The sequence below is a fragment of the Corythoichthys intestinalis genome, chromosome 5, assembly GCF_030265065.1.
Source record: "Corythoichthys intestinalis isolate RoL2023-P3 chromosome 5, ASM3026506v1, whole genome shotgun sequence".
Taxonomy (NCBI): domain Eukaryota; kingdom Metazoa; phylum Chordata; class Actinopteri; order Syngnathiformes; family Syngnathidae; genus Corythoichthys; species Corythoichthys intestinalis.
The window spans coordinates 12,711,780-12,726,801 of NC_080399.1; the positions used below are offsets into that span (position 1 = coordinate 12,711,780).

Below are 15,022 nucleotides of genomic sequence, written 5' to 3' on the forward strand. Positions count from 1 at the left end.
ATTAACTCGAGTATTCGATTAAAGAAAACAGAAAAGACAAAAAGAATTAGATTTTGCTGCTTCAAGTATTCATTTAATTAAAGTGATACACTGCCCTCTAGTCTGCCTCATTTCACATGGCTGAATCCAGCTGCTCCCTGTTAAGACCAACATAAGCCAAGTTTTTGTTTGGGTTAGTTTTTTAAATGCATTCATAACTTAGTTTATTGGTATATTTAGCATTTTTTTTTTTTTTTTTTTTTTTTTTTTTTTTTTTTTTTTTTTTTGTGGGAATATGTCTGAACCATATGTCAAGAGCATTGTTTTAAAAAAAAAAAAAAAAAAGCATCAGCGTTTTATAGCATTTAAGCTAGCAGACTTTTGCTATGTAAGTTTAAGGCTCAGCTCAGGTATTTTAATTTTTCATGTTCCTTATCCGATTACTCGATTATTCGAACTAACTAGTTCACCTATTATCGACTATAAAAATAATCGATAGCTGCAGCTCTAATTTTTTTGTATTAATAATTTCTACAATCTCGCAACTAGCCTTTGTGGCGTTCTCTTTCAACTTTCGGGCTCTTGCGAAATACTGCTGCTGTAAAATTAAACTAGCTTCAAGCTGCTTCAATTTCTCGCTACGTATCTTCCCTGTAATCTTTTCGTACATGTCAGCATGTCTTGTTTGGTAATATCGCCTCACATTGAACTCTTTAAAAACAGCGACTGCCTCTTTGCAAATGAGGCAGACACAGTTGTTGCATATTTTAGTGAAGAAATAATCGAATTTCCACCTATCCTTGAAGCGTCGGCCGTCGCAGTCAACTTTCTTTTTTTTTGTTGATTGTCGCCATTTTAGAAAATTGGGAGTACAGGGTCACACGGGGTAATGTTGCTCAGAGTGCTGCTGCAGTTTAGTTGGTAAATGAGGAGCAGCATTTAGTGTGTAAGCTACTTCATATGCTGGTAGCAGTACTGCTGACCAATTTTTTAAGTCTGTGTGCGGGCCAGACGTTAATGATTATTGTGACTGAGGCTGGGGGCTGGATGAAATTTGACCACGGGCCGCATTTGGCCCCCGGGCCCAACTTTGGACATGACTGCTCTAAACTCTAGAATACAGAAAGTGACTTTTTAGACCCTCGCTCCTTTCGGTTTTGGTATTGTCTAATGTAAATCTTCCTGGCAACATGTAGGGTTTTTTATCCATCTCTGTGAACTGTTGTTTTTTTTTTGTTTTGTTTTGTTTTTTTCAATCATATCTTTTGCTTTTTGTTCCTAGTTGGAGGGTGTCAGTGAGCCAGTTGTACTGCAGGTGTTTGTAGCAAATGACACAGGTAGAGTGAAGCCTCACGGTTTCTACCAGGCATGCAGAGTCACTGGTCGCAACACCACTGCCTGCACCGAGGTGGACATTGAGGGTACAACTGTTATCGAGATCCCTCTGGAGCCCAGCAATGATATGACACTTCCGTAAGAATAATTTCATTTTGACCTAGGATCCTTAATGTTACAATGACAAGGAAGTGCATGTAATTATTCCACTGTGTCATTTGTACAGGGTGGACTGTGTAGGAATTTTGAAGCTTCGCAATGCTGACGTGGAGGCACGTATTGGTGTGGCGGGATCCAAAAAGAAAAGCACCCGAGCTCGCCTGGCCTTTCGAGTTAACATCCCACAGACTGACGGATCCATCCTCACCCTACAAGTCCTGTCATCACCCATTCTCTGCAGTGAGTATTCAGTTTGCTATCTAATTGCATCAAACTTAGGCTAGGTTCATACCGCAGGTCTTAATGCAGAAATCCGATTTTTTTCGTGTTTTTCCGACTCGAGTGAGGCATAACTTGACGGTATGAACGTGGCAAGTCGCATAGAAGTGGACCATTTCAAATCCGATCTAGGTCACTTTCGTATGTGGTTTAAATCCGATCTGGGCCACATTTTTTTCAGAATGTAGCGGCGGTCTGAACTGTCAAGTCTCCCAAATTGTAATTCATGCAGCAATTACGTCAGAAAAGAGCGACAGAGACAGGGCGCTATGGTAGCGGTGCAGCTAGCGCTAGCTCCTAGTTTGAACACGGCTTATGGAGAAGGAGCGGGCTTGACAAAAGTCATAAAAAATGGGTTGAGGATAAGCCTGAGAATGCTTAGTTTTCTCTCTGCTCCAAATGAGCAATATTTCAAGATTGCTTCCATGGCCGGGAGTCGTGGCAAACTATCCGTATGTGTCTGTGTGTGCGTCATGTTTAATCATTTGTTTTGATGCTCCTGCGCATATGGGTCAGTTGCTCAGCGTGTCTCAGACTGCAAATTAGTGCGCATGCGTCATACTTGAACAGGCTAAATGGACAAAGGCAGTCTGAGCAGGCACACCAAAAAAACATATGACCCAAAAAAATCTAAATTGTGCATTAAGACTTGCGGTATGAACCTAGCCTTAGTTGCTAGGTAAGTTCTGGAAAGGTGAAATCATACACACTTCTATTTTGTGTTCCCTGTGGTAAATGATGGCATTAATCTTTATCTCCTGCTGCCATCTTTCAGCCCAGCCTGCGGGAGTACCAGAGATCCTGAAGAAGAGTCTCCACTCCTGCTCTGTAAAAGGAGGGGAGGAAGTTTTTATAATCGGAAAGAATTTCCTGAAAGGAACCAAAGTTGTTTTTCAGGAGAATATTGCAGGTGTGTATTGTCACTAGTTATTTACTACTAATTTTTGTATGTGACCCCATACCCGATGAAAGAGTAAAATCTTTTTGTGTTTGTAGATGATAATTCTTGGCAAGCTGAGGCTACTATTGACATGGATCTTTTCCATCAGGTATCTACAAATGAATTGTTTGTAGCACAGACAATATACATTGAATTCATATACAATTATGGCTCATTTTTTTTATTCACATTTTCTGCAGAACCATTTAATTGTGACGGTTCCCCCATTCCACAACCAATCAATAACTTCCCCAGTTTCTGTGGGAATTTTTGTCATGACCAATGCTGGTAAATCACACGAAGCCCAACCTTTCACCTATACTCCTGACACAGGTAATCAGAACTGGTCGCTTGTTTTCAGGATTTCTATAGATTTGACAACCACTGGTATTAATCAGAATGACTCTAAACCTCTGTAGAATCATGACTGTATTTAAAGCCTTGTTTGGATCTAGAACTTATCATCATCACAGGCATCAGGATGGATGTGCTGTATATCTGTATATATTTTTCCAAATTTTTAGCGCTACATTTCTCACCCTCACTCATCTTCAGCAGATAAAACAGATGTTCAAAAAGTAAAAACCGAGGAACCTTCCTTCAAGACATGTATATTTGACAGTCAGATCCAATCTGTGCCCTCTGACCAAACTGACTTCTCTGGTCAGCCTGTCAAAAGGCAAGAGGACACACCGATGGAAGTGTCTAGCAATCCACAGTCCACAAATGTGTTCAAGGTGAGATTTGATTTACAGTTCTAGCATGAAGGGACTAAATCAAATACTTTTTCCTGATACATGTTTTTTACCTTTCGTAGCAATCCTCTGGCCCGATTGTGTCAGTGCAGCAGACACTCGAGCTGAGCTCGACCCCTCATTCAGGTGGGGAGTCCTTTCAGAGCTCAATGCCCCTACAACCAGAGGATGTCGAGCTTCCCCAGGCACCTCCTGTTTTTCCAACCCTAGAGTCTCTCAATTCAATTCAAAAGCAAGACATTGCCCCAACAGCATCCTTTCCAATGGCAGGAGATCCAACAATTCCCCCTGTGACACCAGAAGTTCCCCAGCAGTTCCTCAGAGACCCTCAGGAAAATCTGGCCACTGACAATAGTGCGGTAGTGGTTGTAGCAATGCCACAAATTGCAGCAACTTCTCAGCCCCAACCCCAGCAGTCCCAGGTTCCCATGTTTGCCCAGGAAGGCGTTGCCCATCTGGAAATAACAGTAAGGGACCTTCAGGCTGGAGTTAACAACGCACTCCAACAGGTCATAGAGGCAGCTGTAGCCCAGCAGCAGCAGCAACAACTAACCACTGTGCTTTACAGCCAAGCTTCCTCTGCAGACTCCCTTCAACAACATGTCCAGGAGAACATGAACAGCCTTAGATTGGGAGCAACAGACAATTCACTGTCACCACAGCAGCAATTGCAAATACAGCAACAGCAGCAACAACAGCAGATACAACAGTTTCAACAGCAGCAGCAACAAATGCAACAACAGCAAATCCTTGGCAACCTTCAACAGCAACAACATCTACAGCAACAACAACAAGTCCTTGGAAACATGCAGATGCAACAACAACTTATACTACAGCCTCAAGACCAACAGCAAGTACAGCAGCAACAACTTCTAGAAAACATTCAACAACAACAGTTGCAACAGAATCAACAAGTCCTAAACAACATGCAGCTCCAGGATCAACAACAAAATCAAATTCTCAGCAATTTACAACAGCATCAGCTGCAACAGCAACAAAACCAAGCGTTAAGCAACCTTCAGCAACAGCAGTTGCAGGAACAACAAGTCTTGGAGAAGCTCCAGCAGCAACTTCAGGCAGAGTTGCTTCAGCCTCAAATCCATTCCAATCCCCAAGTGCAGCAGCCCGTCTCCCTTCTTCAAGAACCTGCTGAGATGCTTACAATCCAAACTAGCTTTCCAACACAGCCCCCATCCCATACGTCACCGCCACAGCAGCTTTTCCAGTCTCCCAGACCGATTGCAGAGACCCAGGGTTCCCAACAGCAGGTTCAAGCAGCCCTTCTGCCGAATGCACTGACAGCCCTGACAAGCAGCGGCCTCAACGCAGAGCAACAGTCCACTGGGTCAGCTCTGTACCTCTCGCCGACCCCTCAGTCCCAACAGCAGCCGCATTTGACATTCATCTCCAGCATGGAGACGTCCACCAGTCAGCCCCAGGCTGTTACTATGTTTCATAACCAGCCTCAAACTCAGCTTTCACAAATTCAGCAACAGGGCACCCCCATGGAACAACAGCAATCCCCGCAACAAAATCAACAACAGTCACCGCAACTTTCCATTAGCCAGCAGAACTCCTTGTTCCAAAGCATACCCAATCATTCACAGCCTAACCCGATCCCCCAGAATCAACTCTCCCAGTCACAGCAGACTGGTCTACTCCTCTGTACCACCGATCTAAATCCCCAGACTATCCTTTTCAGCACCCAGACCCAAGGTGCAGCCCCGATAGGCAGCATCACTGTAGGACTTTCCCAACCTGAGACAGTCGAGCCTATGTCCTTCCAAGATCAGAGTTCCTTGGGTAACAACTCCACATCTGCTCAAAACCAATCGCAAAGTATTTTTCAGGAACAGCAGCCCATGCAAGTGGGCACAAGTTCTTCAAGTGTCCAAAACAGTCAACCTGTGGAGCTGTTCCTGCCCCAGGCTTCCCTATCCAGCCTCCAGGGTACTCTGGGTTCGCCAGAGCTAAACAACCAGGCTGCAGCCCCTGGCACAACCATTTTTGTGGTTCAAGGGTCTGTGGGTGGAGTGGACAGCCCTGGCCAGCAACCCCCAGAGCAGCTTTTCCAGACAAATGTGAATGAAAATGTGGCCCAACGAGGACCAGCCAACGTGTTCGTGTTTGGCATCCAAAATGGTTAGTTGCCTTCAAATTTTCTATTTTAGCCACCTTTTATTCTATTTAGGGTTATGGCAAAGGGTTTATAGCATATACGAATGACTGGGGGATTCGGAACTGTTTATTTAGTGGGACTCAGTCCCAAACATCAACTGTAAAAAAAGAACTGGACAAACCTCTGGTGATGTGGCCCATAGTGTTTGCCACCTTCCACTTGAAGCTCACTTTCCACTGATAAGACAACCGCCATGTTTTCTCCTCAGCATTCGTAAAACCCAAATTTGGGGGTATTTGGACAGTACACGTTCCGTTTCTCGACATAACCAATGTGATACAAAACAAATCACTTCCTATTCAGTTGTCGTGAAGCATTCATGTATCCATAAAGTCCAAATTCAAAGTGTGTACCAGGCTTTAAACAGTTCTGTTCTGATGATGAAATCGGCAGTTTAAAATGGATAGTCACTGTAAACGACTGTTTTGGAGCCAGACGGAGCAGACTTAATTGCCATTGTCCAGTACTGCAAGGATTTTTAAACACTTCCAGCACTTAGGTTTGAAAAAGGGGAGATTGAGCCTCAGTCCCAAACCAGACACAAGAATGTACTCTATGTAAAATATTATAAACTACCTGAAATGCAATGATTCAACTTTGCAAATTGAGCTTCATGGGAAGTGGTTTACAATGATACTGACATACAGAATTTTGCAGTGGATTGATTTAGGTGTATGGCCTTTCTGAATATCTTAATGATATTTGTAGTCTCACTCTTTGTTTTTGTTGTTCTTGGTCATGACTAGACATGTGCTGATTACCGATTTCTAGGTATACCGTGGTATTAAAACGTCAAGGTTTCAAAACCGAAAAAAATTTCCGTCATACCGTGCATAAGGTTTTAGCAATTTTTTATGTCCCAAAAATGCATCGAAAAATCCCTCACTTGAAGCTGCAAGGCTCAACCCACCCTCACCGGTTGTTGCTCAGTGTCGGTGAGTCAGCGGTGCTACATGATGGCTGGAGGAGGTGAAACTCCTGAACTTTTTCCCCCCATCGAGGAAAACTAAATCACTGGTATGGGAATACTTCGGCTACAGAAACGTTAGACGACCGCAGCTTAGAGGAGGAGGGCCAACAGACATGTTTGCGGAGGGGGGATGCCGGGGAGGCAATACCTCCAATATGATTCAGCATTTATACAAAATAAAGGTTAGTAAACATTAGAGGTGGGAATCTTTGGACACTTAATGATTCGATTATAAACCCCCCCAGCAGAGGGTGACAAAACTCCAAAAAACACAAGTAACAAATGACATTGCACTGTGCTGTCATTTTAATCTGTTTGAGCGGGGCATGTGCGTTAATTGCGTCAAATATTTTAACGTGATTCATATAAAAAATTAATTACCGCTCGTTAACGCGATAATTTTGAAAGCCCTATATATATATGTTTTGTTTTGTTTGTTTTTTTAACTTAACATACGTGTATGTTACAATTTGCAAATGTTTTGAAAAATTAATTTTAAAAAACTATTCAATGGAAGAAAAAAAAGTTTTTTAAAGCCAGATATCTAGCACATTTTAGTGCTGTAATTGCAATACCGTGAAACTGTGATATTTTGGTTTAAGGTTATCTTACCTTCAGAATATCATACCGGCACATGCCTAGTCATGACCCTAAGTAAAATTGCTACTCCTTCCCATATTCATGTGATGAATGCACAACGATCCTTGAAACCAGATTTTTATTTACTTTTTTTTTGTCTCAGGGCTGATGAGTTGATTGTGGCTCGATTAATTGCGGACTTATTATGTACTTAATTCAGTTACCCAAAAGAGGGGATTATTGCATTTTATTTGGGTACCGGACGGTTGTAGTTCATTTGAATTTGTTACAACCTAATAATAATATGCCTGTTTTTTGGTGTGAATATCCCATAAGACAAAGTAAACAGCTACATCTTGTATTCCGGTCAGGCTATATAGGAACAGATTGGGGAAAAAAATGGTGAGTATAGCTTAAAGAAAAAAATGTGGGTATTTTTGTCGTTGTCAAAAATAGCCCAATACCAGATTTCAGAAACATATGCCCTCGGAGCCACACAAAGAGTTAAGAAATGGTTGATTCATATATTAGCATTTTAAGCTAACAGCTTGGTCACAAAAACTATTCAACGTGTAAAATAAAAGTAGCACTCTATTTCACATTAGCTTGTTCCTTCTCCTCCAGACACTCCTCAGCTGCTCAACTCCTCCGGCTCCAGCCTTCCAGTTCAGAACCAGGCCCAAAACCCTGGCCACATGCAGCCCCTCATGGAGCAACCCATGGCCCAGGCGTCATCTTCCATGCACGGTGGCCTACAGGGAAGCCTGCAGATGCAGTCCAGTTTGGAGAGCGCCATGCAGACCAACAGCCAGGTGACTCTGCAACCTGCTTTACAGGCCAGCGTAGACACCAGCCTGCCGACGCCCATGCAGACCAATCTCCAGATTCAGAGCAGCTTACAGAATACAATGCAGGGCTCTATATCGGCAGCGTCCGACATGGGCAAAATTGAGGACCTACTGGAAAGTCTGCAGAAGCAGTGACGCGTTTGTTTGCGCGGACCACGTTGAGCGAAGGTAGCCATGTACTCCTAAAGTCGATTAGACTTTCCAGCACATGGTGTTTTGTGCCAATGCCGCAAAACTTTAAAAAAAAAAAAAAAAAAAAAGTATATTTAAGAATTAAATGCCCCTCCTTTTACCTTTAACCCCTGAAGTTATGTAACTCACTTTTATTAACTATTTATCATAAATTATAGCCTTTGTATATCCATTGTCCTTGAATTGATGGTCTGCCTTTTGTTATTACCCCTCTTGCAGGATCAGAGAGGCCTGTAATAACTGCTTTAGCCGTTTAAAATGCAGTGTTTTGTTTTCAAGAGTGTTTTAATATTGTGGGCCTACGAGAGGGGGGCGAAACAACCTGGTTTTCTGATGGAAAAACTGGAAGGAAGAATGTCACAACCGGGGAACTTCATGTGCAGTGAGCAGGCAAAGTCACGGTAACACTCATGGACTAAAACGTACGATTGTAGAAAAAATGTTGGGATGAATCTCATTCTTTGGAGGGAGGACACTCAATTTTCTTGCTTTTTAATCGTTCAAAGTTGCTCTAACAGGAAATGCTCTTATATTAATGTACAGTTTAAGGTAAGGCACTTGGGAGATCAATATCCAGAAACTATTACAGTGAACTCCCGCATCCTTTTTCCATTTAAATCGATTAGAATACACTTAAAATAATATAATTACAATTAAGACCTTTCACAGAGAACCAAAAAAACAGCGTTTTGAAGGACTGGCTAACGGCGAAGTAAAATGAAGAGTCATTTCCTAAGTTGGACATAAACATGACTGTCATCAGTGTAAATATCTCTCGAGTTGGACCCAGAAGTGAAGCATAAACTAAGAGAAAGCAGTGGCCCTAAAGGAGAACCTTGTGGAAACCCAAAAACACCCACAAAGGTCTTAGAAAAATGCTTCCAAAAAGGGATACATAGTAAAAGATCAATGGTGACTTGGCAAGGGTTCACTGTAATAGTTAAAAGTGTTCTGAAGCACATTTAGTTTTCATTGTCTAAACGTTATCACTCCAGAATGAGATTGAACCCGGTTGCATACTGTGACTTATCTGGGTTTTTCCATGCGTGAAGGCCTCCAAACAACCATGAAGTTTTTCGTATCTTTTTTTTTTTTTTTTTTTTTTTTTAGTTTTTTGAGGGAGGTGGGGTCTTTCAATTCAATGTGGGTAGAAACTTTACACTTGTGAGTGTTGTGTGGTTTTATAGACATTTTATCTCAAGCACTTTATAACCTTTTCTGTGTAACCAGCTAATCCTTACGTCCATCCATACAAATCCATCAAGGCATTTAAAAAACTGTCTTTGTAGGATGAAAACAAATCAGGGCATCTTCCCTAGTAATCTGACCTCCAGGCCAATTTAGTATTACCTGATTTTGAAAGTGAAACCCAATTTTTACTGTAAGAAGGCATATGAAGGCCACACTGTAAGGAAAAAAATCTAGAATTAAGTTGCCACTTAATGAGGAAAAAAAATGTATGTCTGAAAAAAGTTATCAAAATAAAAATAAGTCCAAGGACAAATCAGATTTTCTTCTTAATACAGGTGTTGCATATCAAAATTGATTAAATAATTAGCAAAAAAAATTACACTTGGAGACAGCAATTCTTGAAATCTTTATTAATTTTTTATTTTTTTACTGTATTAAGATTGCCGTTTTAGCAGCTTACACTTCCATTTATTAAAAAATGAATTTTTTTTCCTAAAAACTCTGGAAATAAATTACAACCCCCTCCATCATATTAGTTTGTTTTTCATCAAAAATATTATATATTTCTTTTAAAACGTTCCCTTGAAATCTCCAATTTTCTTGTAGTGGCACTTTGCCTATTCTGCTCTATTCCACTTTTTCCCCTCAAAATATTCCCCAAAACACAAGAAATACAAATATTATAGTTACTGCACATGTTTACTTTTGTATTTTTTATTGCAACATTTGAATTTAGCTCCTAACAAAAACCAAACAATTTCATTCTGTTCTGTAGCTTCTTTCTCAAATGTTTGTGGTAAAATAATTTAATCATATGCAATTTTCCCCCTGCCAGGGAAGCAATTTTATTATGATGATGATAATGATTATTATTTGGACATTATAGACATTGAATCCCATTTTTGGGCTTTTAAAAAACTTTAGTATTAGTTATTATAATACCATTATTTTGTTGTCATTTATCGTTATTCCATTTTGTCTGTATAAATACATTTCTAAAGGAATACAAAGGTAATTTTTTAAAAAAATGTAATGAAATTAAACTGAATACTAACATAAATACACACTGGTTATGGCCCCAGGATACACTCTAAGGTTGCATGCCATTGATGGCGATAGACGTCCAATTAATTTAAACCGTGAAGACTACCTGTGAATGCTCATGTTTATTCATTATTTCATTCAGCCAAAGAGTTGTATGAGTGCCCTCTAAAGGTTAAAAATTAAAAAAATCGGAATTCATGCATAGAAGTGTTTAATTGTCAACTTTTTTTCCTTGAACTAAACATTTTCCTTGCATGTGGCCTTCATACTGCTTGCGCGTCGAGTCCATCGTGTACATATGTATCGGCCATTCCCGTGCAGTTTTTGTCATTTTAATCTCTTTTTATTATTTTTTCCCCCAGTTCGAAGTAGGCTGTTGCTGTTGTTTTTCTCGACAGATGTAACACTTTATTAAAATGACATTTTTTCATGTTGCTCTCTTTGTTCGTACTGTTGACTTTGTGTTAGTCAACATTTTAAAAAGTAGGCAGGGCACACATTTCGGACGTTTTGTCAACAGTAACTACGACAACAGTCGTCCATTTTGTTGAAATGATTCGTAATATAACATTTCTCGAGTCATCTGGTTGATGCTTTGAATCAGCAGTCAAACCAAAGCTCCTGTTATTAAATTGCCCCAATTTTTTTCTTTTTTTTTTTTTTTTTTTTAAATTACCCCCCTGTGGTCATGTTTACTCATTTTTACTTGCAGCTCTTACGTGTACAGTCCTGAAAAGTATACGGTACTTTTAGTAACATTCAAAAACATCATCATAACATCGTACTGCTGTCCGTACTTAAGCATATCTCCAACAACAACAAAAAAAAAGCAAAGTGTCTCGCTCATTTGTTTACATTTTTCATCTAGTCCCGTCGCTGTTCGTCATCCATTTTCAAGTAAATTATCTTTTTTAGACTTTTGTATCCATGTATCAAATTGTAGAGTATTTTTGTAATGTTAAAAAAAGGTAAGGTGTTTGAATAGTATCAGGGCTGGCAGTGAACGAGTGTCTCTTTGCTATCGACGGCGATAGACGTCCCATCTATTTTGATTGGGGCTCCCAGTTCAAAATGGAGCGGACGTCTTTCGCCGTCAATGGCAGCGAATGAATAAACCTGGAAATGTCGTTTGTTGGATATACTTTGATATATATATTTTTTTTGTTTGTTTGTTTTACTCCAGCCAGTAAACTGTAGGCCAGGTTAGCTAGCGCACACTCGTTTCCAAGCATTCCATTCCTCCAGACTCTAGGGGGAGCTAAAGAGCACATTTAAGAAGAGCGCTGGGGCTTCAGTTTCATGAATGTAATTGTTTTACCTCATGCTGTGTGCACATCAGACCAATTTGCAGAGAAGGTTTTGTGGCAAAACGTGAACATTTGTCCATTTTTGTTGTTATTTTCGGGGGGTCGTGTTTTGGGGCGTCACTGTCGGTCCTGAAGAAGAAACCGCTCGACTGAAGAGAGAGGAGAACGAAAGCACACAAAAACTTTGACACACACTTTTGTCCTGTAGATTTAAATGTGAAATTTACTGCAGGGGTATGTTGAATTTCAATGACTGCGCTTTCAACAGAACTTTGTGTGCCTTCATTTAAATGAAAAAAAAAAAAGACAAAAAAATGGTTTCTCTGCTGTTTACTCTCCTTTGTTTCTCCGTATCCATTTTTTAAACTGCAGCCCACACTGGTTATATTTTTGTGCTAATTTAGTTTTTTAACAACCGTTGCATGATATCATTGTTTTTTTTATGCCTCATGAGATTGACGTGAGGTTTAAAAAGAAAAAAAGGGACGAAATAATGACTTGTTTCCTTACAAGGGTGTTTTTTGTGTTGCCGTGCTACTTCGCATTTACTCCGTTGTTGCTGTGAAACGCTAAAAGAAGTTACTGTTCATTGCCAATTGCGTCGTCATGTACTCAAAAGAAGTTTGTGCTCATTTGCTTTCTCTCCCGCAGTCGTGTGTGCGTGTAGTAAATATTTAGCCTTACAGCCCTGCGTTTAGGGATAATGGTCAAGCCCCTCCTATGTGTTGTCAGTTATTTGAATTATTACGATTATGTACTTTGCCTTGGTCTGGACATTTGTATACTCTCTTCAGTTTGTATCTGTAATCCTGCTGCTACATTAAATTAATTAATAAAAAGGAATAAATAACAAGTCTGCGGTTGTTTGTCATCCGTTCTGCATGCAGTGAATACGGCGCGAATGTTTTGGTTGCTTATTGACGACAACTAGCAAATTTCATATTGTAAATTGTAAATCATTTTTAACTTAAGTTTGCACCTATCGATCAGTCAACAAATATGGGCCAATTTCATTAATTTTGCAGGATCGGTCGCTTATTAAAACCAAAACCGATTGTGTACGCCCATCAAGTTTACTGTTAGTTAGCCACATTAGCTTTATAGCATTTAGTTGTAGACATTGCCTTGGGTGACTAGGAACCCCTGCCAAAACACTGTAAAAGCTATTGTTTCTAAATATTTAAAAAATTGTAAATTATCCTGTTAAAACTTGTTGCATTTTGTTCATGCAGTAACAAGCACATTCACTTCATTTTCTTAAATAGCCATAGATTTCGCAACACTGTTTGCCTCTTGAACTTCATGACCACTTGATAGCGCCATAGAGCAAATGAACCACCAGCAAGCTTTGAATCAATTGGCTGCAATGCTTCATTGCTTCAAGAAACTTTTGACCATCACTGCTCAATGTAAACTCACTTTCCATGGGAGAGACGACCTCTGCTACCACTTGCTGTCAACACTGTTGTCATACAGCATGCCTCCCAGCATGCGTTGCAGCTAGGGTTGTTCCGATCATGTTTTTTTGCTCCCGATCCGATCCTGATCGCTTTAGTTTGAGTATCTGCAGATCCCAATATTTCCCGATCCGATTGCTTTTTTTTTTTTTTTTTTTTTTTGCTCCCGATTCAATTCCAATCATTACCGATAATTTTTCCCGATCATATACATTTTGGCAATGCATTAAGAAAAAAATGAATAAAACTCGGACGAATATATACGTTCAACACACAGTACATAAGTACTGTATTTGTTTATTATGACAATAAATCCTCAAGATGACATTTACAGTATTAACATTCTTTCTGTGAGAGGGATCCACAGATAGAAAGACTTGTAATTCTTAAAGGATAAATGTGACTTTGTATATTGTGACTAAATATTGCCATCTAGTGTATTTGTTGAGCTCTCAGTAAATTATACTGTAGCCATTTAACTGTTCTGCCCAAATGCATGATGGGAAGTGCAACCATGACTGTGCGTTGTGGCACCAATTGATATATCTTCTCTGCGTTGGGAAATAACATAGGATTTTAAGAAAAAGATCAACTACTACCTTTCTTCCCTACATTGCTACCCACGATATTTCTAATTGTTGAGAGAGGGATTGTAAGGCTTTAGCCATTTAAAAAAATGCTCCAAAGGCTGCCAAAATTCACTCTACTCATTTTACGCTGCCTTTTAGCACTATATATAGGTAAAACAGCGCCATTACAGATTGAACGCAACAATGCGTGAGTGGGTCGTGCAGCGCATGGGTTAATTTAGTTAAATATTTTAACGTGATTAATTTTTTAAAAACGAATTACCGCCGTTAACGCGATAAATTTGATATCCCTACTTTAAGCCAAAACTAAAGACTCTGGATGAGTGTAAGACATTTTGTCGAACGTTAAATACAAATAGAAAACGGTTTAATTAAAAAATATATATATATTAAAAAAAGGCATGTCCGATTTTTTGCCGATTCCGATACTTTGAAAAGGACGTGATCGGACCCGATCGATCGGGATGCTGATCGATCGGGACATCTTTAGTTGCAGCACTACAGATGTAAATAAGTAAAACTTCGTGTTATGTGCTAATTATTTAGTGTTACAGTTGTTTCATTAATTGTTAGTTATGCTATTTAGTCATGTGATAATATCAATTTCATTTATAAACATTGAGTTTGAGCTTTGATTTATTCGCCTGCCATTATTTGCCCTTTTTTGTGAAGTGGCTGTCTACCTACTGTAAGCATGGACTGTTCCTCCCTGCCTCACATGTGCCACAAACTAGCTGGTGGCTAATGCAATCCAGGTTGGAAACTACCAGTATTTTTAGTAGGCTATTTAAATTTACTTGATATGTGAGAAAACGTTCTTCAAACGTAGTGTGACATATTTTGTTCAGGGTTTTTTTTTTTTTATCCAAAGCAATTTGGCGCCCCAGACACTGGATGGCCCCCTAGGCAATCACTTAGCTCATCTATGCCCAGGGCCAGCCCTGTTAATGTGTAAACTGTATATTGTTGGGTATTTTCATACTATCATAACCCTAACTTAATGTTTACAATTGTTAAGTAAGCTGCTCTTTGCGACGTCAATGTGTGAAGGAGTGGAATTTGTGTTGGTGTTTTATATAGTTAATATTTGGTCATTGTGATTTATATTTCAATCTCATAATACCAGTTTAGTGAAAGCTCACATTTAAAACTGTTTCACCATTAAACTATATTAAGATGCCTAAAAAATACTTGGAGACCTGTTGTAATTTATTAGTA

The 15,022-nt window shown here is 39.7% G+C and overlaps 1 protein-coding gene across 3 annotated transcripts in view; it reads left to right on the forward strand.

Moving 5' to 3' along the window:
• nfat5a (nuclear factor of activated T cells 5a) overlaps positions 1–13,247 on the forward strand; it is a 42,764-nt gene extending 29,517 nt beyond the window's left edge. For 2 of the 3 annotated variants that reach the window (XM_057836810.1, XM_057836812.1), the window contains 8 exons: positions 1,262–1,452; positions 1,541–1,713; positions 2,528–2,662; positions 2,749–2,801; positions 2,893–3,025; positions 3,248–3,429; positions 3,510–5,589; positions 7,800–13,247. In XM_057836810.1, the coding sequence (XP_057692793.1) occupies positions 1,262–1,452; positions 1,541–1,713; positions 2,528–2,662; positions 2,749–2,801; positions 2,893–3,025; positions 3,248–3,429; positions 3,510–5,589; positions 7,800–8,158 (3,306 nt within the window). In that variant the 3' untranslated portion in view covers positions 8,159–13,247. The remainder of the gene's footprint in view (positions 1–1,261; positions 1,453–1,540; positions 1,714–2,527; positions 2,663–2,748; positions 2,802–2,892; positions 3,026–3,247; positions 3,430–3,509; positions 5,590–7,799) is intronic. The other variant, XM_057836811.1, reaches the window with a different exon arrangement.
• The last annotated feature ends 1,775 nt before the right edge of the window (positions 13,248–15,022 follow it).